This window comes from Pteropus alecto, unplaced genomic scaffold (assembly GCF_000325575.1).
Source record: "Pteropus alecto unplaced genomic scaffold, ASM32557v1 scaffold258, whole genome shotgun sequence".
In the NCBI taxonomy this organism is placed as follows: Eukaryota; Metazoa; Chordata; class Mammalia; order Chiroptera; family Pteropodidae; genus Pteropus; species Pteropus alecto.
This window is the reverse complement of record NW_006441076.1, coordinates 165216-192914: the sequence shown is the minus strand read 5'-3', so window position 1 is coordinate 192914 and position 27699 is coordinate 165216. Positions and strand designations below refer to the sequence as shown.

General features: G+C 32.4%; 1 protein-coding gene across 1 annotated transcript in view; it reads left to right on the top strand.

Moving 5' to 3' along the window:
• The window catches only part of CFAP47 (cilia and flagella associated protein 47), a 363081-nt gene that overhangs the window by 238123 nt on the left and 97259 nt on the right, over positions 1 to 27699 (top strand). The window contains 5 exon segments of the mRNA XM_015594565.2: positions 8508 to 8704; positions 9735 to 9878; positions 10471 to 10644; positions 13821 to 13932; positions 23661 to 23813. Coding sequence (XP_015450051.1) covers positions 8508 to 8704; positions 9735 to 9878; positions 10471 to 10644; positions 13821 to 13932; positions 23661 to 23813 — 780 coding nt within the window.

Sequence of the window (27699 nt, the reverse complement as noted above, 5' to 3'; positions counted from 1 at the left end):
GGGATTTGGATGGGGATTACATTAAATCAGTATAATGCTTTAGGTAATAAGGTCATTTTAACTATGTTGATTCTTCCAATCCATGATCACGAAATATCTTTCCATTTCTTTGTGTCTTCAATTTCTTTTAATGTCTTATAGTTTTCAGTGTATAGGTTCTTCACATGCTTCGTTAGGTTTATTCCTAGATATTCTATTCTTTTTTTTTTTTTTTTTTTGCAATTGCAAAAGGAGTTGTTTTTCATTTATTTTTCTGAAAATTCATTGTTAATATGTAGGAATTATATGGATTTTTGTATGTTGATTTTTGTTTCCTGAGACTTTACTGTATTTGTTTATTATTTCTAGTAGTATTTTAGTGGAGTATTTACGATTTTCTATATAGAGAATAATGTCATCTGCAAAAAGTGACGCTTTTACTTCTTCATTCCCAATTCGAGTGCCTTTTATTTATTTCTCTTTACTGATTGCTATTGCTAGGACTTCCAACACTATATTGAATAAGAGTGGTAAGAGTAGACAACCTTGAGACTTTATTTTTAATATAAGACAGTTAGAGAAAGTTTATGATATTCAGAATTGAAAACCCAAAACACAAAGTTAATTTGCTGTCAGCAGTCCCTTGCTTTCTTTCCAATGTAGGGGTTAATTAGAAAGTAAAATCTTATTCTAGTTGTTTTCTTTTGGAAATTTTATCTTCTTAAAAAATTATGTAAAAAAGGAAACATCCTAGTTAAAATACTGGCAAGCTACAACTCCATGATAGGCTCTGTCTTAATTTTTCATTAAATGAGCCATGAAGACATAGAAATTTAAAAATTCAAAAACAATGGAAAGGACCGACAATAGCCACCCATTTACATAAATCCTGTGAGGAATTCCCCATAATTACTTAGCTGTTGTGGCCTGATTGAAAAACATGTTTTAATAGCCCCCACAGATTCATGCTCAATTAAAACATAATTTTGGTATAAAGAGAAAACAGTCTAGTCCCATGATCTGCCTTTTCCTCAGAAATTTATTATCTGCACCTTCCAGAAAACTAGGAAGCGCCTCCTCATTGCACACACGTAGGCACATAGGAGGTGTTTTAAATATGTTTCTATTTATTAATACTTCTTTGTTTACATCACTCCTGAAAAGACAAATTCCCTGGAGTTAAAATGATTCCAACTGGAGGGGAAAATGTAGAGGTACATCATTCTATCGAGGATATATGGAATCTAGCATATAGGTCTGGTGGTAGTAACAGAGATAAGAAGAGTCCACGTGATTTGTGGTGCATGTTATTGATGGAATTAGAGTTAATCTACTAATAAGAAGACAATGAAATTTTTTAAGACATAAATATTCCCCTACATTATTTGAAAACTGCCAATGGATGTAAGAAAATATCTTCCCTACATCTAATAAATGGATGCTTGTTTGATAAAGGATATTGGCCCACACTTCCTCCACATTTAGATCTAAGAGATCACTCCAAAGTGAAAGGGGGAATGTGACCCTGTACAAGTGACCACCTGGGAGAGATAACCCTCTGCTATTTATAGGCGCTAACGAGAAAAGAAAAGGCAGAATAGATTTCTTTTTATGTTAGAATATAAAAGAGTGACACCTAAATTTGCACCTCAATGAAGTATTGTACAGCAGTAGAATGGCAAAGAGGAGAAATTCTGAAAAGCAACAAGCGAAAAAGACATTTTCAAAGGAACAAAAATTATACTGAAGGCAGAGTTACCAACAGTAGCAATGGAAGCCAGAAGACAATGGAATTATAGTGCTGAAGCAAATGAACTGTCACTCTAGAATTTTAAATCCCAGTAAACTATCATTCAAGTGTAAAGTTGAAATAAAAATATTTTCAGTCCAACAATGAAATTGAGATGATTTAAAACTCACAGATATCTGCTAAAAGAACACATATAGCATCTACTTGTGGATGAAGGAAACTGAATTCAGAAGAATTAAGATCTAAGAGCAATAGTTAATAAAATAATCAATAAATGCGGTAAATCTCATTGAGCATTGGCTATGAAAATAAAAATTCAGGTGGTATAAAATCAAAATGAATTCAGTTACTGGAAAATAATTTTATAAGGAGTGGATTATTGCCATTATAGGCATGTAAGATTCTTGTATTTTGAAGGATGAGGTTTGAACTATTTTAAGACATTTTTATATAAAGTGTAAATGTTAAAAATTTGGGAAAACCAAAAAATATAAAGAATGTATAATTTCTAAACCGGTAAAATGCATAAAAGGAAATAAACAAAACTTGATGAGCCCAAGAGAACACAAGAACAGAGAACTAAAGAAAGAATATGGCAAAGAGGCACAAAATGAGATATTAAACACAAATATATCATTAATCATGATAAATATATAGAGATGAAACTATAAAAGTTAATATTTGTGCAATGGAAAGTGAAATACAGCTTTATGCAGTTTACAAAATTACATGGTAAAATATTCAAAAACCTATTCAAGGTATTTACTAATAAAAAAATAGTTCACATAAATATATTAATATCAGAATAAATAGACTTTAAAGTAAATAAATGTATTAATTTAAAAATGAATAATCCAATGTAGAGAACATTTTCAAACATTTTCCCACCTAACCACATAATTTCAAAATATAAAAAGCAAAAAATGGCAAATATGGAAGGAAAAATCCAAAATTAGAATGGGAGATTTTATTATACATGTCAATACTTGAGAGATCAAATAGACAGAACATTGGTAAGGGCCTACAGACTTGACCAACACAATAAGATTAGGTTTTCTGTACCTATTAAGCCTAACTTGGCTCTACTGGTAAAAAATTGGCAATTCTCACCACTTAGTTCAGCACTTTGATATCTTTCTATGGCCTTCTTCCTGTGCTTTAGGGCACTTGCGAGGATGTTCATTTATTGCCTTTCACCAGTCTTTCCTGCTTGCAGATTCTTAGAAACTTCATGGGGAGACAAGTCCAGTGATCTCAGCCATTTGCAGTTGGTTAGGGAAAAAAAGGTCACATACCATTCTTTTAGCATCCCCAAAACTCTCCTTTTTCCTCCTTGATTCTTGCTTCCCTCCTTTCTTTTCATCCTTCCTTCTTTCTTCTTTTTTTCTCCCTTCATCCCTTTCCTGATCTCCTCACCATTAAATATCATTTTAGATCTTCCTGGTGATAGAAAAAAGCAAAGTAGTTCAGCCTCTTTTGAAGTGATAAAACCCATTTAAACCAATATTTCAAAAATTTAACTTGTCCATATTTAATATGGAACTTTATCACTTTAAATTATTATTTTATTGAATAGCATAATAAAGTTGACAAGCAGCTAAATCATTCAGGAAATTGATTTTCTTGAATGGATGGTATTATACTATATTTAACCAATGAAAACATTTTGTAAAATAAATCAAGCATGCTTTAAAATTTGTAATTCCTGGATGCTTTTCTTTTCATATGAAGTCTATGCCACACTCCATGTTTTTGATATTAAATGAAGAAACTCTGTAATGAGCTATTGTTAATACACAATGAATCTATCACTTACTTTACCAGAGTGTTTGTGAGGCAGATATGCCAATAAGAACATAATAAAGTAACTAAAATGGGTAAAATTTTAACTAGCATGTGATTTGTCTTTTACTGGGGGTAATAGAAAAACAAAAAATCTACACTAAAACTCTCCAGTAGTAGATGGAAGTGGATTAGCAAATACGCCAAAAAAATTCTCTGAAAATATAATTACTCATCCATGAATTTAGAACAAGTAAATATCTATTTATTATAAATTTATTTATAAAATGAATTCATATAAATATAGCTATTCATTCTCTTGATACCTCATTTTTTGAATTAAGAGCTTCTGACTATTATTTGCCTATAATATACTTAATTAACTGTAGAAGATAATGATCAGTTTACTATATTATTTAGTCTCTTCCACATATCTGATGTACTTTCATATAATCATGGAATATTAAGGCAGGAAGAAACGTAAGTGATCAGTTAATCAAATGATGTTCTATAGAGCCCTAGCATTCTTTTGAAGTAATTTCATTTGGATATAGGGAAGTTGTGGAAGTGAATTGGAGTGATTACCTTCTCATCCTACTTTAGCCAGATCAACTCTACATTAGTTTGTTTTATATATTGAGATTTTGTCTTAGGTATTGTTCAGGCACAGTACCCCCAGACCAAAAAATAAAATGCTGTAAAGCTACCGATCAAATCTCAAATTTTGATTTTAACAGATTAAGAAATTAAGTTCTAAAAAAACACATCTAAGGTTTATGTTCACGATCACAAAATGTAGGAGAACTAAAACTAGAAAACAAGATTTTTAATTCTCAGTTGATTGCATCTTTTACTTCACCAGTTTTATACATGTATCTTTCTTTGTAGTTAAGACAAGCTAGATTGTTTCAGTAAAAGTCCATGTCTGCCTGTATACGTTTTATGTAGTCTTCCCTCCCTCGTTGACCCTGGTTTTGACTTACATTGGCCAATGGATTATTAAGGAATGTGAAGGAAGCAGATATATGATAACTATTTATACATTAGGGCTCTCATTCTTTTGCTACTGCTAATTCTTCTGTAATATAAGAAAAATATTAGGCTCATCTTATAGAAGATTGGAGAGCTCATGGACAGAATTTCCAGTTAACATCCCAGTTCATGAGTGAGCTTAGCCAATACCATGCGAAGCAGATAAGCTTTTCCAAATGAGGTCAGGCCACAGAATCATGAGCAAATTGTTGTTTCTTTAAACCACTAGGTTTTTAGGTAGTATGTTATGCAGGGCTAGCTGACCGAAACAGCAGTATTGACTTATTGTCCCAACTATGTCCTGTTCTAGGATCTGAGCTTGGCATATTTTTATGGTTTATTTCAAAAACTGAGATCACACTGACTTCTTCCAGCAGCTAATGTTATATAAAATTAAATATTATTTCATTAGAGATATTCTCTCTTAGGTTCCTTTATTTTCTTCAGCAACTATAATCTGATACATTAAGATATATTTGATTATCTTTAATTATGGAACTCTGGCCACTGCCATAGTTACCAGGATCACCTGTAAAGAAAAAGGCCCAGGTGAGCTACATCTGAGTAGTGGAGGGATGGAAGGGCCAGGTCCAGAATGTCCCTACAATTTGTGACAAAAGGTCAAAAGTATAAATGGAAGCCCATACATCACATGTCTAAATTTTAAAAGTAATAAATCAAACCAACAAATTTTTAAATAGATGACAGTCTGTTATTTCACCTTGACAAATATATAATATAACTTTTTACCAACCTGGAAGACCAAGTTTAGATTTAGAATTTTTGGCCTCTTCAGAATTCAGGCCACATAATTAATTTTGGTCCACATTTTCCCCTTAACAGCCACCTCTTAATTACCCTTTAATTCTAGGAGTACTCCATCAGGAGGATTAACATAGGGAAGAGCCCTGTGCAAGCAATGGAAATGGGATCAAAGCACTTTGGTTTGTGAATTATGGCATCCCATGAACTTGGAATATGGATGAGGCTGGGCTCCATGTAGGCCTGTCCCATTGGGCCCATGTACTTCTTGCAGATGCAGACAGACAGTGCCAGAGGAGACTCAGAGTAAGGCCCTAGAAAGCATGAGGCTCAGAACAGGAAGCTCTCTTTCCTGTGTCTAATTAATAATTAATTTTATTATTATTATTAATTTAATATCAAAAACATGGAGTGTGCCATAGTATATGTGTTAGATTGGGGCACCCCAACAGCAGGCAGTCCCTGAGATCAGGTCTTGAGGTCAATAGTCCCTTGAGATCAATCTTGAGAGGTGATCTCAGGAACCATAGCTGGAGTGTGAGAGATGAGAGACAGCAGCAAGCAACAGTGAATTCCGAGAGTGTAAATGAACAATTGCCAACGTGAGCAATTTGGGCTCAATTTCACTACTGATCTCTAAGAGTTAATGTAGAATTCACCTCAGAACTATTCCAACCAAAGGATAAAGAAGCTAGATTACTTTTCCACCAATATGATACATCATTTATTAAGGACTGCAACTGCAGGTATTAACCGTCACTTTGTCTTGATCCATGTGAGGGATGAGCTCCCTCCGGTGACCAGAGAAAGCCCTCAAGGAGAAGGTCACGAATTTCCATAAAGCCATTGACTTATATGAAATATTTAAATGCAAAGGAGTCATGGCAGGATATGGACAGCATCTGTTATAGTACAGAATTGGAAAGGGCTTTGAGAAAACATGTCCCTAAAGAGAATGATGGTATGGTGGCACAATGTGGCCTATAAACTTTTAAGTTTCTAAGGGTCAAAATGGTGTCTACCTCTGCTATTTTGCATCTAAGGGTATGCAGATACTAGCAGATGAATCTCTTAACCCAGAAGTGGCTTCTGAATTATGCTATATGATAATACTCCTGTTTACATTTATTACATGAATCGATTAAATTATTTTTGATGTTTAAGAAAAGAAACGATTTATCTTCAAAAATAGAACCATCTTTTCTGTGAATTCCACTTTATGATGGATTTGTTTTTGGACATGTGAAGGAGAGGGGCTGGCACTGTGCATCCCTTAGGGTCTTTGCTCATGAATTTTTTATGAGTTGGAAAATACATACTTAAGAATGTCCTTGGCTTTCACTTTGATTCAGTATCATTAGGAAATGAATACTTTTAAGGAAAAGGAAATAGTGTATGACAAAGCTTTTGATAGAAGCTTTATACTTGAATATGTACATTTCAATTGTTTACCATTAGGTGCTAGTTATTCTTTATTATGATGAAAATAATAATTACTGTTGCTTAAATTTCCTTTTCTAAGCAGTTTAATTTTATTTGAATCACCTAATTTAAATACTTTCAATCTATTCATGCAAGAAAAAATGAAGTTTCTTTATTTTTGTTAATAAAGCAAGAGATTTTGATCAAATCATTATCTTACCTGGTTTATTCTAATGATTTTGCCACAACTCAAATACTTCTCTCAGAATGAAAGTAATCAATGAAAAACAGATGATAAAATGTGCCTGAAGTCCTTTTTCACAAGAAAAAAAAAATTTATTCTAAAATTAGATTTGTACTTGAAAAGGATGGACTAAAAATAACATTCTGGCAGCCTTTGTTTTCTCTTTAGACCAGCTGAGAATCTTGGACTTTGGTTAGATGTAATATAGATTTCAAATATGATCCATTATCAGTGTGTTTTAATATACAATATATAACTGTAACATTATACAAAATATATATGATAAACAGCAATATATAACATGTGACATATGATGTATAATATATAATTAAGATATTTTTATAATAGATAACATATAACATATAACTTATTACACACATATATAAATCTAAAATTTGTTTTAAAAATCATTTAAAGCAGTTAATATTCTTGCAGAAGTGACTGATTTTGTTCTTGCAGGAGTGACTGATTTTCTTGGCATATAGATTTCCAATGTGTTTGAAAAAACGGGTTTGCTATTTTTAACATTAGAGGTGTTAATGTGAGTGAATTAAAATTATAGCCAATTAATGTCATAATACTTGTCCATTGGTTGATAAACTTAATTGGCTTTCTTGGTTTCAGAGAACTTCTTTACAGAATTAGGCTTCTAAACATTTTTTATCATTTGTTTTTCATCTATTACTTAAATACTTTTGGCATTGGCAGTGAAGTTTGTATTATATGCTTATATTGCATCATACTTTAGAGTTGAGAGATTTTTATAACTATTTTCTCATTTCATGGAGAATAAGAAAGTGGTAACCTTCTGAGGAAAAGTAATATTGCCTGGAAGGAAAGAATCAGCATAGATAGCCTGCCCATCATAAGAAATATTAGCTGTTCCTTTAAGGTAAATGGTATAACAAAGTGATATGATAAGTTTTAATTGAAAATGCCTCTTTGTGCTTCTCTTGGTTATTAACTATGAAAAATTATTTCTATCCACTGGCCAAGTTGCAAATTATTTTGATTACTATGGGACAGAGTACCCACAAGTCATGGAAATCTGGCAGACAATAGCACTTACCAAATATTCCATATATCTGTCTTATTTCTCATACCTCATTCAGTTAGATAGATCCATGTGACTGGTTCTGGCCAACGAAATGTTATGTGTGTACTTTTGAGCCGAGCACTGAAAAGCTCTTGAGCAAACATTTAGCTACAGCTCTTCTCCTGACCTGTCAATGAAGAAGGAGAGGTGTTTCAGATGGTACTGCTGCAGATAGTGGTATCTTTCACAGCATGGGTCCCTGAGTAACTTTATGGAACAGACCTTTCTCTGACCTATGCAGAATATGTTCTGTCATTGATAAATAAACTTGTTTGTTATGTCCTGGAGATTTAGGGGTAGCGTGTTACCCCAGGATGACCTAGTTTCTTCTAGATTATACAATTAAATACAATAATATTAAATATCGCTTTACCTTAAAATGAATTTTAGGATTTATGCCATTTTAAATGATTAAATTATTTTTAAAATTATCTTGATAGTTCCAGATGGATGTTTTTCAGTTCCTTTGAAATTTGTTCCTCTCACTCCTGGACGCTACCCTTGTAAAATTTTGTTGACATCAAGGTACGATGTGCGTCTATATTACATTGAGGGTGTGGTGGATCATGAATGTCCAGAGGCCAGATTTAAATTTGAAACACCAGCATTTGGAACTCTTACCCAGAATATTCCAATAGTAAGTACAGGTGTTTTGTGTTTTGGGGGGTTTTTTTTGTTTGTTTGTTTTTGTTTTCATTTCCACTGCCACCCTCTCAATTAAAGTCCTCCAAACCTCTTTCTTGAACTATTACCAATTTCTAATTGCATTGTCTTTTGCCATTTGTTTCTCTACATTGAGGTCAGAGTTTTATTCCTGAATATAAATGTTATCATGTTTCTCATCTGGTTAATCACTTCTGCTGGATCTCTTTGCTTAAAAAAAAAAAAAAAAAAAAAAAAAAAAAAAAAAAAAAAAAAAAAAAAAAAAAAAAAAAAAAAAAAAAAAAAAAAAAAAAAATAACTCCAACTTCCTTAACCTATCACCAAATTCCTACTCAAAAGCCATGCCTCATGGCTCCACCAAGCAGAGTCATGTTCTCTCAGATCACTCTGCTCCAGATTTGGTTGTGATCTTGACACTTAACTAAGATGGGTTCGTAGGCACTAAGAATAATGGTTGTCTGTAGCTTAGCTATCTATTACTCAAAGTGATAATACAGCATAGAAAGTAATATAATTGTAAGGAATTCTAAACTTTTAGACTGAGAAATGACTTTTTGTTTAATTATTAAAGATGTAACAGAAGTCTGCTCAAAGCACAAAAGTTTGCTCTGATGAGATATATGAGCTTTGCTATCTAAGCAATCTACCAGTTAGAACACTTTTTATTACGTATTATTAGGAGTAGAATGTGTAACTCCAAGACCATTTTATCATTTTAACAATAATTAGTAAGTCAAACGAAGGAATGTTGCTTTAGATATTAAATACCATGTATGAACCTATTAGGCAATACTCCTGTATGACATTGAAATGGCATATAGTCATCCTTGTGCCTTATGTGCGTGTTTTTGATAGTTCTTACCAAATATGACTTTCAAATGATGATTCTTAAGAAATACAATTTTTAGGCAATATATTTTATGAAAAGCTCCAAGAATTAATATGTAATTCAACTTCAAAAATATCATCTCTCTGATATTTTTCTACCTCTTTTTATGCTTTAGAATAATAAAACAAAGAACAAATGGAAATGTCAAGTTACCATAGAAGGAGAATATTTTTTTGGACCTACTATTGTATCTGTCGAACCAGGTGAAACTGTGCTATATCCTCTCACATTCAAACCTCTTTTGGAGTGTGAGATTATGGTATGAACTCATCGATATATTTTCCACAGTATTAATATGTCAATAAACCAATGTATGATATTAACCTATATAACTTATAGTAAATCTTTTTGCAGAAAAGTTATATTTTTGTGAATGTGATCATTAGTGTCCACTGTGCTTGAAACTCTAATACATGTTTTAACTTGAGGGATAAACATTCTGAAAGTCACAATGCCATTGGCTGCCAATACTTATGTTGAGATTATTTTTACATAATACATTTGACAAAGTAAAATCATTGCTCTTTTTGTTTTTATTCAGTAAGGAAGTTGGAACTTCAGAAAATATTTTCTGAAGACATATTTCTTTAACAAGGATGTAAACATGCTATATATTAGAATGCTTATGTAAACTCTGTACTTAGAGAAAGTAAAGGGAAATGAGATTTTCACAGGAAATTCATCTTTATTCATTCAGTAGAAGTATTGGTACATTAACTGGAAAAGTCAATAGGTAACACCTCCTTGCAAGCTCATTTCATTAATCAGATTCAATATAAATAGAATAGTAGAGGTTGTTTAGCATCCAGCTGTGACTCCTGTAGAGCTGAAATTTGGTTGATTTCTCATAGGGCAAACTTATTCTACAAAATGAAATAGATGGTATGGCACATATCTTTGAAATGAAAGGGATTGGCAAAAAGCCCGTGGCCTTGGAACACATCATTGTAAACTGTCAAGTAGGAATGTTAGAAGATAAAACCATAATGGTGCCCAATCATACAAAGACCATGGTAACCTATAAGGTAAGATTTTTTTTTTTAAGTATAAAAGTGTTTTCAGAAGAAGTATATTGAATTATATGAAATTTTAAAAACATTTAATTTTATTTAAATAGGTGAAGCCAAGTCAGATGATGTTTAGCATTCTACTTTTTATTAGTCTAACAGTTATTAAATTTTATTGTAATTATAAAACTGAATTAGTACCAAACAAGTTTTATATCTAATATAGTATATATCATAAAACATATTAAAATTTTCTTATTTGAGACATGTGTATTTTCACTTGAATAAATTGTACATGATAATAAAAGGTATTTTCAAAAAAATTTTAAACAGCTTTTAAAAATTTTATGTGAAATCTATAGGTAAAAAATTTCAAAAATGTATTCTATCAATGCCAGTGTGAATAATAGTGGAAATATGAAGAAATGCATAATTATTTTCATCTTTTAAAATTTTGTGTCTGTAGATTTCACATAAAATTTTTAAAAGCTGTTTAATTTTTTTTTGAAAATACCTTTTATTATTATGTATAATTTCTTCAAGTGAAAATACACATGACTCAAGTAAGTAGATTTTAAGGGTGGAAATTAAAACGAAGGAAGGAGGGAGAGAGGAAGGAAAGGAAAAACTCATGACTACTTGAATTTGCTATAAATAAGGAAAAAAATCATTTTCCACCACCCCTTTCCCCTTCCAGAATTTACTGGTAAGCAAGGAATCCTGTCTTAAGAGTTTGAGGAAAATAGGTTAGAGAAAAATCTATACTTTGATAACATTGGATTATTTCATTTTGTCATTATAGCAGAGATGATGTCTATAGGCAAAAGGAAGAAATCATATAATCTCTATTTGCAGATATGATTTTACAAATAGAAAATTATAAGGGATCCACTAAATATACTATCAAAACTAATAAATGAGTTTAAGAGTTTTTCAGGATACAAGATCAATATACAAAAATCAATCATTTCTATATATTAGCAGTAAACAATCCAAATTAAATTAATAACTATTTACAATAGATCAAAATAATGAAATGCTTAGGAACAAATTTGACAGATGAAGGGCAAGACTCATACACTGAAAACTACGAAATATTATTGAACAAAATTAAAGAAATTTCCAATAAACAGAAAGACATCTTACGCTCATAGATCAGAAGACTTATTATTGTTATGATTTCAGTGTTACCCAAATTGATACACAGATTCAACACAATATCTATCAAAATCCCAACTGACTTTTTTTTTGCAGAATATCACAAAGCAGTCCTAAAATTCATGTATAACTGCTAGGGACACAGAGCAGCCAAAGCAGTCTTATAAAATAAAGAAAAAAATAGGATGACTCATACTTCTTGATTTTAAAACTTACTACAAACTTTTAACTACAAAACTATAATATTAAAAAAATGTGTTACTGGCATAAGATAGATGGAGTAGAATAGAATGTCCAGAAATAAACACTCATAATAACAGTCAATTGATTTTTGACAAAGATACCAAGAGAATTCAATGAGACAGAATAGGGTTTTTAAAAAATGGTGCTGAGACAACTGTATAGTCACATACAAAAGAATGAATTTGGGCCCCTAACTCATACCATGTATAAAAGTAAACTCGAAATGGATCATAGACCAAAATTTAATAAGTATAACTAAAAATCATAGGAAAAAAAATCATAGCAATAAATCTTCATGACCTTGGGTTAGGCAATTATTTTTTATATATGACACCAAAACCACAAGTAACAAAACAATAAATATAAATAAATAAATTAGACTTCAATGTTAGAATGTTTGTGCTTCAAATGATACCTTGAAGAAAGTAAAAAATCAATCCATAGAATGAGAGAAATTATCCACATGCCATGTATCTGATAAGGACCTTACATATAAAGATCTCTTACAACTTAATAATAAAATGGCAAATAACACAGTTTTTAAAATGTACAAAGAGTTTGAATAGACATTTCACAAACAGAGTATACAAATGAGCAATAAGCGCATGAAAAACTATTCCACATTATTGGTAAATACGGAAATATAAATCAAAATCACAATGAGATACAACTTCATACCCACTAGGATGGCTATAATCAAAATGACAGACAATAAAAGCTTTGCAAGAAGATGTAGAAAAATAGAAACTCTCACTCATTGTTGATGGGAAAGAAAAATGGTGCAGCTATTTTGAAAAACAGTTTTGGAAGACAGTATCTTAAAAGGTTAAACATCGAATTGTCATATGCCCAAGCAATTCCACTCCAAGATCTATGTCCATAAGAAATGAAAATCCATGTCCACTCAAAACCCTGTACATATATTCATAGCAGCATTGTTCATAATAGACAAAAATGGAAACAAATCAAATTTCCATCAATTTATGAATGGATACACAAAATGTTTCATATCATATAATTTAATCATTCATCAATCAAAGAAATGATGTACTAATGTATATCACAACATAGATAAACCTTGAAAACATTATGCTAAGTAAAAAAAGCCAGTCACATAAGACCACATATTATATGATTTCTTTTCTAGGAATTGTTCAGAGTAGGCAAATCTGTCAAGACACAAATTAGATTTTGTTTGCAGTGGGGGATGGTAAGATGTAAGTACTCAGTACGCTGAAAATTGGATTTAACCAGGGTTGTGGTCAAATGCTGCTTAAATATTCTTTATATGCTGTATTAATATTGATGTAGAAATTCATTGAAATGGTTCATCTTTTGTACATCGAAATGCCTGCAGAAAATGGTGTGTGGTCTATAAAAGATACTCAGATTGTCTAAGTATCAATGAGTGATCTTGGTACAAGTAGCAACAGAAAATAAACTTTGTTTTTTTTGTAAGAATCATTACCTTTGTTCTATTTCTTAACAGGTCTCAGATTTTTCTTCTGTATGTAGCATTTTTGGTATGCTTTTCATTTAAAACTGAAGTTTTAACATAATGCAATATATACATGACTTACTGTTGAATGATACACTTGAAACTTATTTGATTTTGTAAATAAATGTCACCCCAATAGTTTTTAATTAAAAATAAATAAAGCAAAGAAAAAATAAAAATGAAGTTTTAATGAAAGTATTTAAACTTCAGTTTTTTTCTGTGCTTTAGGTTGTTACACTAATTTCATGTAAATGTTGATGTTATATAATTCTTGTTTTTAAATTCTCTTTTCTAGGTATCTTCAGATCTTCCGATAGTATGGGGAGATCCACACATCACCATAGACCCTGATAGTGTATTTCCATACATTCTACACATAAATCCTCGGAAACGTGGCATATTCAAAGGTAACAAAACCATTAATAAAATATTAATTCTCCATGTGACAGGTAGATTTTGAGTAATAGTGAGCCTATTTCAAGCACTTCAATAAAAGTACCATATTTTGCCAGTTTTTATGTAATTCAGAAGATTTAAACTGATTTTAACAAATATAAATTTTAGTTTTCATTTTAATCATCAAATGTTAGTCTTAATTCTGGAATTTTTTTTAGAATTTTAACTTTTTGTTAAAGACAGCAAGTCTTTTAGAATTGCCATTATTATTTCTGATAAACGATCAGTTTCCTGTTCTATGAAAGGCAGAGAGTTCTGCTATATGTGAAAAGAACCATAAGAGAAACTTGAAGCTGTGGAGCATGGTTGAATTAAGAATGCTTATGACTCCTTAAACAAAACAAAGCCCCTGATCCATGAATCAGACCCTTAAAGTTTTGGAAATGGAACTAAAGAGAATTAAATAATCAGATTTAATACATCTTTCCTTTGAATAGTTATTTTTGTTAATTTTGGCAACATTTCAGAGACCATAAAATTTCAATACATATTTTCACTAATGAGATATGGACTCTTTTAACATGTTGGTTTGAGGGACATTAGAAGGAATTTGGGAAAGTTAAAAGCAACTCAGGGTACATTTTTGAGTGAGGATGAATTTGTAAATGTTGCTGGCTACACAAGAGGTTTTGCAGGCTTCATAATTTTGAAAAATATTTGCAAGACATGATCACGATCATTCGTCCCAGGACGATCCTTTAGAGTTGATTAATGTTGTCATTATAATGTGGAGAAACGGAGCCTGTAAAGAAGGCTAATCCCATTTTTATTGATGTTACTAATAGAAGATGTCTACAATATTTGAAGTAGTGTAAATATAATTGCTTCTAATAGCTGTTAATCTGATGCAATATAAAGAAAACTAGACTATATAATTTTCATACATATATGAGAATGTTCCTCTTTGTGATGTTTGAAGAAGTATATCTGTGTCTGTGCATGTGTGTATGTGTGTATATCATTGATCTTTAAAAAAACTTTGTGCTAATTTTTATTTCTGTTTTTTTATTATGTAACAATTATTAACAAAAGGCCTATAATTTGGGAAGCCTTGATAAGCATAGCGATTATGACCCAAACTGACATTCAAGCAATTATGTTTGTTATAACAGATTCTTTTCCTTATATGTTGGCAAATACTCAATCATTTGAGCTCCACTATGGCTTAACTTTTGCCACTGTAGCCACCACAGCCCCTTCCTCATCCCTTATAGATTTCCCAACAATCCAGCAGCTACTAAAGGGTTAGCTCATCAGGTTGCCTCAGGACTTTGATCAGGTGTACTTTCTGATTGGTGAGAGATGGAATATAGGTTTGTAAATTATTTTGAGTGTTATCCCTGGTTACAAAGATAGATATACTATGGCTCCAGCATCCTAGGAATTCATATCTGGTGGTGGAAAAAGATATTCATAAATCATTTCAATACATGGTACACTCTAGTGTACCAAGTTTAAGCATGACACTGGGTAGCATGCTAGTGGGAAATATTAACCAGAACGGTGTGGGGGGGTGGTGATCTGAGAGTGCTTCTTAAGGGGCGGTTGCTTTGATCTGGACCTCAAAGGATGAGCTAAGATTTATCAGCCAATATAATGCAGAGGGCATTCCAACAGAGGGAGCAAACCTTACTGTAAACACAGAGAAGACACTTACTGTAAATAATGAATAGAGAGGTATGTCTGGAGTGTGTGATTGTCGTAATGAATGTGGAAGAATGTACAGTTGAAAATACAGGCAGTCTTTGTTGAGCAGGATTCTGTTTTACTCCTTGTTGCAGTGGGAGCCACTGAGCATTTCTGAGGGGGCATGTGTCGACTGAATCTTAGAAAGAGAAATCTGGAGGTAATAGATAAGACAGACAGGAAGAGCAACAGAGGGCAGTTATATCCCAGAAATCATTTAGGAGCCTTTAACAATATTCTAGTTGATCAGTCCTCACTATTAGTTTGTGCCTCTTCTCCCCAAAGCAAAACTCTAGAAAAGAGTTTAATGCCAAGTACTTTATCTGAGAGATGATCACAGGATTCACTCTGAGAGAATGGGGAAGTACAACAAGTCTTTGAATAACGTTGTTGTTTTGTTATAATGTTGATGAAATACTGTAGGAACTTAACTCTTGTTTATATCTATTAGCTTGTGGTAAAATTGGTTTCATTATATGTGTTCCACTTAAAGTCTCAGAAACCATCGATGATATTAAATGGGGGCTTACTGTAAGAGGCTGAAGGGAAAAAGTCAATTAAAAGTAAGATAGTTATTAGAGTACTGCTGAGACCTGGGGAACCTCACCTGGAAACTTCTGAGAATTTTCACACCAAAGGGCAAGAAAGTTGTATTTATCATACTTATCCACTAACTCCTATCCATCGTTGATTAAAATTTGCCCTTAGAGCAATTGAGTTCTCACTAGAAAAGAGTCATATGGTACCACTGGTGTGTATAGGAACTCTCCGAACCGGGGATTTTAGTGGAGGCACTGAGCATATCTTAAAGTGGTTATCATGGCATATCGATTGGTAGGTAGAAATTTTGAGAATTGAATGGATTTGGAATTTTCACATTAGCTGGCAGTGAGCTACAATTGTGTTTTAAATGTACCTGTGTGGAAATTTAAGTTCGAATGCCTATTTGGCCATGGAACAAAAAGTTAAGATTGCCCATTCTTACCTGAGATTAAGGGCAGACCAAACTAAGCCAATAACAGTGGGTTGGAAAACAAAGAGGCAGTTTCAAGAGAAATAAAAAGGGAAAATGATGCTGTAACAGCTTAGGTGTCCAGGAAATCAAACTCTGAAATTGGAGATTCACATGCAGGACATTTATTAGGGAATTTGTTGTGATCAACACTTGTGGAAGGGAAGAGAAGAAAGTATGTTGGCCAGAGAGAAGAGTTGAGTTTCCAGGCAGGCCCAATGAAAGGTTCAGTCAGCTCACCAGGCCTCTGAAGCTAAGCTGGCCCTTCAGAGTTGTCCCAAGTTGGAAGCAGAGAGTTGGGTCTTTATAGTGCTGTGTTGATCAGTCATTGAAAGCGGGCTACACTGAAATGAGATTTGACCTTGGAAAAGGCTTTTTTTTTTTTTTCCAAGCAAGGCAGTGCCTAAAGAGGGCTAACCTGTTGGTATTCTTTTAGCATCATTCCCAGTAGCTACAGAAATAAGTCCTTCATTCCTGAAAACAGACGACATGGTCTACCACAACAACATGTGATGGAGAGAGAAGGGAGAAAGGAGAATCAAATGTAATTCTGACACTAAGCAATTCTAAGGCAGGTGATACCACTAAGTGTGAGAGAAAAGCAATCAGCAGGATAGATTTACCAGTTAGGGAGGGAATGTCCAGTTCTGCTTTGATTTCAAAATTATCTTTTCATATTAGTAAATTTCAGAAAAATGGAAAACTTTTCAATCAATCAACCTGGATATGAAACTATGGAAACTTAAAGGAAAACAGACAAACAAAAGCACCATGTGTGAAAGCATGGCAGAAATATGTGTTAATGACTAAATGCTTTAAAACGTGATGGCTTAATTCTTAAATAACCAGAAAATGACCTCTCTGTTCTGGATAAATTTTAGAATGCAAAAAGCTAATATTACTGTCCATTATTATAGGATTAGTATATAACAAATTATAGAACTGAAATAATGGCCTGTTGCTTATTTGTCAAAATGAAATATGCAACTAAATTTCCATTTGTCTCATATAGAAGCTTTATTTTTTGCACAAGGTGAAAATCATTAGGCCTTAGTGGTTAGCATATACTTTAGTAACAATAGTCCCGAAATTAATTTTGATTATAATAATATAATATCCTTCACAAATATGATTTAGAAATAGCTAAAGTTTGCATGTTTGCAACATAGAGCACTAATATAGCACTAAGAAAAAGAATTTGTACATGTAAGACTTAAGATTGTACAGCTTGGTATAACCTACATATCACTTTTTTCTAATAATTTCCTGCAGTTGTTCTTTAATAATCTATGCAGGACACCTATGTCTCTGGCATAACTGTTCTAAATTGCCGATGAGGATGTCACACTAATCAGCTCATTACCCTCCAGCTCTTGAATATCGGAGTTATAATATAATTTTTAAAAGCATATTTTAATCACAACAAACAAGTGACTGTCTAAACTTGTAGGGATTCCTCTAGGGCCCCCTATCTATGCCTAGAACTATGAAGCTAAATAATTATTTTGAGATTTCATGGTCCAAAAATATAATGGGAAATTTGGCCCCCAAACCATGCAAGCATGTGTTCTTTAGCTGATGACTTTCTTCTCTGATTCCCAATTATGACCCTAAAAGCAAAGACTCCAGATCAGCACAGAGTAGCTCATATCCCAGAACATATGTCATCTCCAGTGATGACTCACTGGGGTGAATTCCTTCTTTTTCAGTTTGTATGTGTGTTTCACTTAAAATTTTCAGTTGGGAGAGGAGTCTCTGAACATCCCTTCCAACGTATTGTAGCAATGGTAATCCCTAAATATTTTCAAACACATTTTCTCTCATTGTTAACTAGTGCAGTTGATTTTTTTTAACGTAAATATGGATCTTCGTGATTATCCCTTATGAACTCCTACTTGTGAGCAACATACATACTTTCATTTCCAGGGTTACTGTCTTTAGAAATTATTGCAATCATTAATGACATTTATTTGTGACTACCCCAAAAAAAGGGGTGGGGGGAGGAAGGGGAAATTTAGGTAGTTGGATATTTTGCCTTTGTCCATAGAGTGGATGGAAGTTCAACAGGGAAAGCCAATAGTAAAGATAATTTATTGAATTATGAGTCATTTAAATATATGGACCGATAACAAGCTGAAATAATTTAATATGTTGATCATGGCCTGATGGCCTAAAATGATTTCCAAACATTATCCAACAGGAATACTTTTACACCTAAAACTAATAACAATATTATATGTCGATTATATCTTAATTCATTTTTTTAACTTTAAAAGAAAATTTTTATATAGCAAGTCTTTAATGATACAGAACACTACATGGACACAGTCCAATGCAGTCACCAAGGTACTTTAACCTTTTATTCTACATTAGAAAACTAAATATTAAGAACCCACATTTAAGGTGGTCTCCAGTCATATTAGTAAATTTAGTCTCTATTCCAAATATTCACGATAGAGTAGTCTGAAATTCTCTCTTATTTTTTATGACCCTTGATAAGCTGGTAGCTCCAGAATGTAGGTGACAATGATCAGTTTTGATGTAGCCAACAATTACCTTGTATTTTTTTTCAATAGCATCCAAAAGTGCTCTTTTACTTGCTGAAAAGTGATTGTATTCATTTAGTTCAACATAACTGTGATTTATAGCTAAGATTCATTTCTGCACATTTGTAGTTTGGAAGTTCATACACTGGAATGAGACCTATTATGACATTGGCACAAGAAAGCCTTGTCCAAACAATTGCAGTCAAGTTTTTCAGGCAGCTTTTCTAAAGACTTTTTAAAATTTCTTTTCAATAAACTTCTGCTTGCTGTCAGAACAAATTTAATGTGCACACGGTAAAGTTTTTAAGTTAGGCTTATGTTTAAACAAGATATAAATAGTTTTTATATTTGGCATCCTGCTACTCTTTAAAATGATACAATGTATGGAAAGATATATTACCAATTGCCATCTTTGAAATACAGAAATTTAGTTCAGAATTTTATTTCTAATATTGGATGTGATGAGAAGCATTGCCTGTCATGTGTATTTTCAGAATGAATGCTGAGCAAAAGTAATGTTATTTAAATTGGCATTTTTTCATTTAAGGCAGTAGATTCATGCTAACCACCACATTGCAATGGCAAAATTGTACTTCTCTTACTTTGCTATTTCCTATTTCACTGTTATTATGTTGCAGAGGAATACATCCAAAAGTCAAACACGACTTCAACCTCTATATCATTATCTGGTTGTTTGACCTTGGTAATATAATTAACCTCAGTGAATGTCAGATTTCTTACATGTAAAACATAGATAATATTACACCTTTCAGGGTGGTTATGGGCATTAAAGGGGAATATATGGAAAGTGCTCATAGTAAGTGCTCAATTAATGTTTATCACTCCTATTTAATGTACTAATTCCCATTTTTTAAAATTCCTTAACATGATATAGATATATGGGAGAATTGGGGGCTGCTTTTGTCCCTACTCTGTCCTGGTTTGTCCCTATAATAGAAATCTGACCTTGTAGATTTTACTAATCTTTTCCTGTTTTTGATAGTGTCTTCTGTTATATTCAGGTCAAAAATGTGTTATAGAGAGAACAAACAGTATAATACGAAATAAATGGAGCCTATAGGACTACAGTTGGATGCTAAATTATTACAGTTGATTCTTGAACAACACAGGTTTGAGCTGCATAGGTCCACTTATATGCTTTTTATTTTCAAAAATAAATATGCTGTTGACCTTCTGTATCTCCAGGTTTTGCTTCCGCAAGATCCAACCAATTGCAGATTGAAAACAGGATTTTTGTTTCTTGGTTGGGAGTCTGTGGATATGGAGGGCCAACTTAAGTTACACAGAGATTTTTGTCTATGCAAGGAATCGATGCCCCAAACCCCCACATTGTTCAAGGGTTTATTGTATACATTTTATCATAAAAATTAAGAGCTTAAAAAGAGTGTGAGACTAGCTGTATTATGCACAGAATGAAGACAGATGTGCCACAGCATTGGGTTGCTTTATCTCTGTTCTTTCTCATCTACATTTTGTTTTACCACCTTGCCTTTTGGTCCCCTAAAGAAGAGGAAATAAAACAAAAGAAAATGAGTTAGAAATAATGTTACGATAAAGAAATGAAAAAGATAGACAGAAGTACGAAAGTTAGCAGAAGATTCCTTAGGCTTTCATCTTTAGTCATGCTACTTAGATTTTACAGGGTAGTATGATATTAGAGAAGCAAAACAATTAAAATTCATTTGATCATGTGTAATATAGTGTGCATAGAGCAAATACTTACAAAAAAGCTTTTTGACAGAATTAATATGCCTCCAAAAAATTACAAGTTCAGAAAAACCCAGCCATACAGAGATTTTCCTTGACAGTGTTCCTCATTAGTGATCGGAGTGGTGAAGCATGAAGCCAGTGGAAGGATCAGGGTGGGTATTAGGGGACCAGGTTTAACTGTTGCCATGGAAACTTGCTTTTGGAAATTTTCTAAGGGATGAAATAGTTTAGGTAATCAATGAGCAGTATCAGAGACCTATCGCTCTAGGTCAAAATAATCTATTGCTTTAGGTCAAAATAAATGTTTTGGAAATATGTGAGTGATTTTGCTATTTTTCCAGTCAAAAGTCCATTTATTCTGTGGTATATTTGGTGATATTCAGACATGACTTCATGTGCCATTACCTATATTCTATGTCAGGGAAATGTGTATGCCTTTGTCACTTACTAATGGTGTGACCTGGAGTAAGTTGCCCAACCTTTATGGCCCAGGTTGCTCAGCTTTAAAATAAGTTTAATGACAATTAACTCATATGTTTATTAAAGGAGTTAAATAGATAATGAATGAGAAGAACTTACCATATGCCTAACACAATAAATGTTCAATAAAGGAGTTTTCATTATTTTCTGTAGAAAATCCATTAATAAAAATTACATTGCTCAGTCTTTAAACTTGAGTATGATATTTACTTTTACAAGATAATATGAAATTATAGAAAAATAATTCCTAATTTTATAAAATGATTTATATGCTGAGAAATGTTTGTTTTATTGACTATTAAAACAAGGATTTTAAAAACTCAACCACTTAAAGTGTTTAGCAGAGAAAAAACTCCATTTTTCAAAATAAAAGCTTATGCTATTGAAAATATAATAGCTATAATTACTATTCTTATGAGATTTTGTTGTAACAATCTCTTTAGACAAACTGAAAATCTCCATTAAGTCTATGATGCTGTATCTTAGAGAGTTGCTTTTGCTCAGTACTGTTATTTCTGTTATAGTTTTTCAAAGCAGTCTAATAATTTTCCTATCACTCAGATAAACTCAATCACCAACAGTCAACCTTTTATTTACTTATGTTCCTTTTAGATTTGTTGGCCTTAGCCAGAACAAAGGAATGTAGGGAACAAAGTAATCACATGTATATATATATATACTGTGGAAAAAGTTATCATCTTTTGAAACACGTATTCTTCTCATAATCACTGTTTACTGCATTTGGTTTGAATATTCATTGCTGACGGTCTAGATTGCTGAGTCTAATATTATTCTTTTAAAAAGTCTACAAGAATTTGACTGCTTGTTTCTTTGACCGTAGCTAATTAATAACCAAAAATAAAGATGCAATTTAAAAATGCAGTTGTTTAGAAATAAAATTAAAATTACATTGCCAAGAAAAAGCCTTTTCACTGGAAAAATTAAATCTAAATTAGTGGCATAATTCTAAGATCCATTGTTTAGAAGTGTTCTTTCAATTAAAACATAAGCTACTAAATTGGCCTGTAATTGCTTCCACAGTTCTCTTCATCCATTTCCTTTTTTTGAGATAAATATTTAATTTTTCATTCTGGTGTTTAATATATGATCTTGTTAAACTCATGTAGGGCTTTTGAATTGTTTTACAAATGCTTGTCTATTTTCTCTTTGTTAAGGGATAATAAAAATATAATAACATTTAAATGGATGTGTTAGAGAAAGAAACATATGCTGAGTAAATAAATGGACTGAAATGAGAAAGACTGGAGAATGTGTGCTTTTAATTCTTGAGAGTATTTCATAGTATTTGAAATATCAATTAGGTTTTCTTATTATTAAGTGCACACATATTGTTTAACATATATCCAAATAACGGTTTTATCTAACTGAATTGTTTTCTTAGTTTCCTCTACAAATTGTTCATTGCTACTGTATAGAAATTTAACTGATTTTGTGCATTGATTTTGTATCCTGCATGTTTGCTGAAATCTTTTATTAGGTCTAACATTTTTATTGTGGAATTAAGGTTTTCTATGTATAAGAAGATGTCATCTGCAGAGATGATTTTACTTCTTCCTTTCCAATTTGGATACCTTTACTACTATATCTTGGTATAATTGCTCTGGCTAGAAATTCCAATACTGTGTTGAATAAAAATGACAAGACCAGACATCCTTGTCTTGTACCACTCTTAGAGAAAATGTTTATAGTTCTTCACCATTGGATATAATGTTAACTGTGGATTTTTCATATATGGCCATTATCATTTGGAGGAAGTTCTCTCCTATTCCTATTTTATCATGAAATGCTTTTGAATTTTGTCAAATACTTTTTATCCATCAATCGACATGGTCATGTTTTTTTTTCTTCATTCTGTAATATGGTATATTATATTGATTTGAGTTTTGTATATCGATCCACCCTCCACTAATTCATTTTTCTGAAAGCTGATACAGTCCTATTATTTGCCACATTTTCTTAATTATTATGAGAAATCTGTTTTAAAATTATCATTTTAGTGGAGATTTTGAAAAAATTTCCTCGAACTTTCCATTAAGTTGTTCTATACCGCCATGAGATTTAATTCTAATACTAACAGCTAGATTTATATTTGGCTTTATATTTATCAGTTTAAAGCTAGAACAACTTTAATATCTGAAACTGACCTTTCATTTTAGGAAACTAATCCTTGGTTAGTCTGACATCTTGTACCTATGTTTTGTAGGTAAAATTTTATTTTCCATTAAAAGTGGACAAGATGATGATTCTGAGAAAGACTTGGATCAAAATGAAGATGAAGATGAAGATCAAGATATAGTGCCCTTCTTTCAGAAATCATTATCAGAACTATCCTACAAGATTCATGAGAAAGACTTAGGTAAATTTATTATTATGGAGAGTTTCATGATCAGTTTTCATAACCCCTCATCATTGACTTTTAAATGAATATATGCTTTACATTCATAATAGAGATACAAATGTGTATTGCATATATTTGTCAAAATTTTATTGTTTTATTTTAGGATTAACTTTATATAGTTTATTTTATGGATTTGTACTGCTATTAACATTAATAGATTATAATCTTTCAACTTTAAGGCCATCTACTCTTTCATAAGTAAAAAAATTTACATATACTTCTGTTAAACAAAAAACAACAGCAAATTTCTGATAAAATGTTAATGAGTATATTGTCTTAACAATGTAATATGCTTTTATTAAATATAGGATATGATAGCAATGTTCATCATATGCAAAAGAAAGTAAATGCTATTCTTTTCCTTTCCTATATTATAAAACTTTATTTGAATGTTATTAAATGTCGTATCTTTTTAGTAGAAATTCAAATTAAAATGAGATGATGGAGCATGGAAATAAACAAGGAAGATTTCCTGGAGAATGGGGGAATGAGTTTTCTTATGGGTCAGTAGTAGGGACACAAGAAAGCATTAGAGAACAGTGGGTCAACAGGAGCAGAGTTTTGGAGACAAAGAGGTATACTCAAGAAGAAATCTTTATTAAATGAATTTGTATTTAGTCAGGATTCTTCAGAGAAACAGATATAGCCATAATATTATAATGTAATCTAAAGTAATGTAATACATATAAATAGAAAGATTTTAAGGAATTGCCTAACATGATTGTGGGGACTGGTAAGTCCAACATCTGTAAGGCAAGGGAACAGGGTAAAATATTAGATAAAGAGTTGCTGTGCTAGTCTTGACTCCAAATTCCCCAAGTCAGCTCAGGCAGGTTGCAAGCTGAGGGTTTCCATAATCCAGTCTTGACTAAGAATTGCTTCTTCTTTGGGTACCTTAGTCTTTGCTCTTAGAACCTCCAACTGAATGGAGGAGGCCCACCCACATTATGCAGGGTAATCTGCTTTACTAAGAGTCCACTGGTGTAAGTTTTCGGCACATTTAAACAAAATAATTTCACAGCCAACATCTGGACTGGTGTTTTAACCAAACAATTGGACACCATAGCCCAGCCAAATTAACACCTAAAATTAACCATCACAGAATACATGCCACTATTTAGACTGGTCTGGAAAGGGAAGAGCAGTTGGAACCAGCTAGGCCATTGCAACAGCAAATAGAGTTTGAAGTGAAGAGAACAATGTATTTTATAGTGGTGACAGAGATAAAGAAATATAACTAAAGATGGAAAACATTGCAGAGACTAGTATTACATGATTCTCTTGAGAGAGGAGATAGAAAGGATTGATTCCAAAAAATAACAAGGTTTATTTGTATCTTGGTGAATAGAAAAATATTAAGATAGACATTTAGAAGTGTTGTGACTTTGTTAAATTAACATTTGTTAAGTAGAGCCCTGAGATGTCAAAGTTCAACAAAGGACTGCAAGAGAAAGTAAAATAGAGAAGCTTATTACTCACAGGTCCAGGAGGAGGTACTCTGGATGCCTGCAGGGGCTACAAGGAGAGAGCAAAGTTGGGGATAGGCAGAGAGAGGGGAAAGACCTGGGCACATGCCTTTATTCGGGTCCTTAGGTGGAGTGCTTTCGGGGTTACTGGGCTAAGGGCCAGATTGGTCAATTTAAACCAAAAGGAGTGGGGTTTTGTTAAGCTTCACTGGGGATCTTATGTAAGGGACACACAAGAGGAAGGCCCTGGGAGGTGGGGGTAAGTACTATCACAAGGGTGATTGGGAGAGTCATATTCTGAACTTACATTTACTTGTGACTGCTGGGCTGTTTTCTAGGGCATGCACTTTTGGGGCAGGGTGCAGTGTCAGTTCAAGGCCTCGGCAGGCCATTTGGCCACACATTATGGATGGGGAGGCAGTAATATTATGAAGTAGTTTAGTTAAACTCTCCACAAGAGAGAAGAAATAAAAAAGTCTGGGTGATTGTAATACTTAGCACAGTTTTGTATTTCCTAATTTTGATGTGATAATAAGCCATTTACATGGCAATATTCAGTCATCAGTTGAAAATTTGGAGCTGAGAAAAGGTGAAAAAAATAATAAAACGAGTTGTAAAAGTTTAGATTTCTTTGGTTGAAATCATGCAGGTGAAGCCAAAGAACAGATGCCTTTTGTATATGGATCATACTAAGAGTTAAACCCTCATCAAAATCTAAAGCAGAAGAACCAGCAAAGAAAATTAAATAAAAGTGTTTGGAAGAGTTTGAAAGAAAATCAAAATATTATGGTGTCATGTTAATGGAATAAAATAGAATGCTATCTAATTTTTAAAGAAGCTGCACAATGGCGGATTGCAAGATAGATTGAGACCTAGGAAAAATGCATCTAGTAACATTACAGTATCCCCAATTCTTTAGGTAGGCTTTCCCATATCCCTATTCAGACAGGAGTAACCTTTCTATCACCTCTAATAACATGGGTCTCTTTCTTACTAACTGCTCAGCAGTATATTTCTTTTCAATTAGGGATGTTTCAGTTATGCAAAATGAGTAAGTTCTGGAGATCTAATGTACATCAATGTGATTATAGTTAAGAATATGATAGTTTATGCTTGAAATTTGTTTAGAAAGTAGAGCTTAAGTGTCCTCACCTCCCCCTCCACAAAAAAAATGGTAACTATGTAAGATGATGGATATGTTAATTAGTTTGATTGTGGCGGTTATTTCAAAATGTATATGCACATTAAATAGATATAATTTTTAACAGTCAGTTATACCTCAGTAAAGCTGGAGCAGAAAACAAATGAAAACAGCTAAAAAAGAAGTTTCCTTTAACCTTCCAAATAGGGAAATATGATAAATAATGGCAACACCCAGTTTTAATGAGGGCCAGGTTGAAAGAGACAATCTTATGCATTATCATAGAAATTTGAATTGATAAAAATTTGAACAGAGCATTTACAGTATGTTTAAAACTTAAGAATTGTTTATCCCCCTTGATCCAATCATTTCAGTGTAAGAAATTTGTTGGAACAAAATAAAGATATGCACATATATTTTATATAAGAATATTCTTTACATGATCTATTATGTTGAATAATTAATTTTTTTTAGTTTTTAAATTTTATTTAAAATGTTTTTAAATAGGTATTACCTGCACATAAATGATTTTTGTCCACTTTTATTGAGAAATAATTGTCATACATCATTGTATAAGTTTAAGGCATATAGCATAATGGTTTGATTTAACTACATATGTTGTGAAATGATTACCACAATAGGTTTCACTAACATCCATCTTCACATATAGATACAGTAAAAAATAAGAAAGGAAAAAAATCTCCTAGTGTTTAGAACTCTTAGGATTTACTGTCTCAACAACTTTCCTGTAGTACAGCAGTGTTAGCTATAGTCACCGTGTTGTACATTACATCCCTAGGACTTATTTATCTTATAACTGGAAGTTTGTATCTTTTGACTACCTTTATCCACTTCCCCAACACTCTATCTCTGGTAACCACAAGTCAGATCTCTTTTTATATGAGTTTTGTAGATTTCTTGTTTATTTGTTTATTGATTTGTTATTTAGATTCCACATAAAAGTAACCACAAGTCAGATCTCTTTTTATATGAGTTTTGTAGATTTCTTGTTTATTTGTTTATTGATTTGTTATTTAGATTCCACATATAAGTGAGGTCAGTATTTGTCTTTCTTTGTCTGACTTATTTCACTTAGCATAATGCCTTCAAGGTCCATCCGTCTCAATGTAAATGTTAGGTTTTCCTTTTTTATAGCTAAATAATATTCCTCTGAGTGTGTGTGTGTGTGTGTGTGTGTGTGTGTGTGTGTGTGTGTGTGTGTCACAACTTCTTTCTC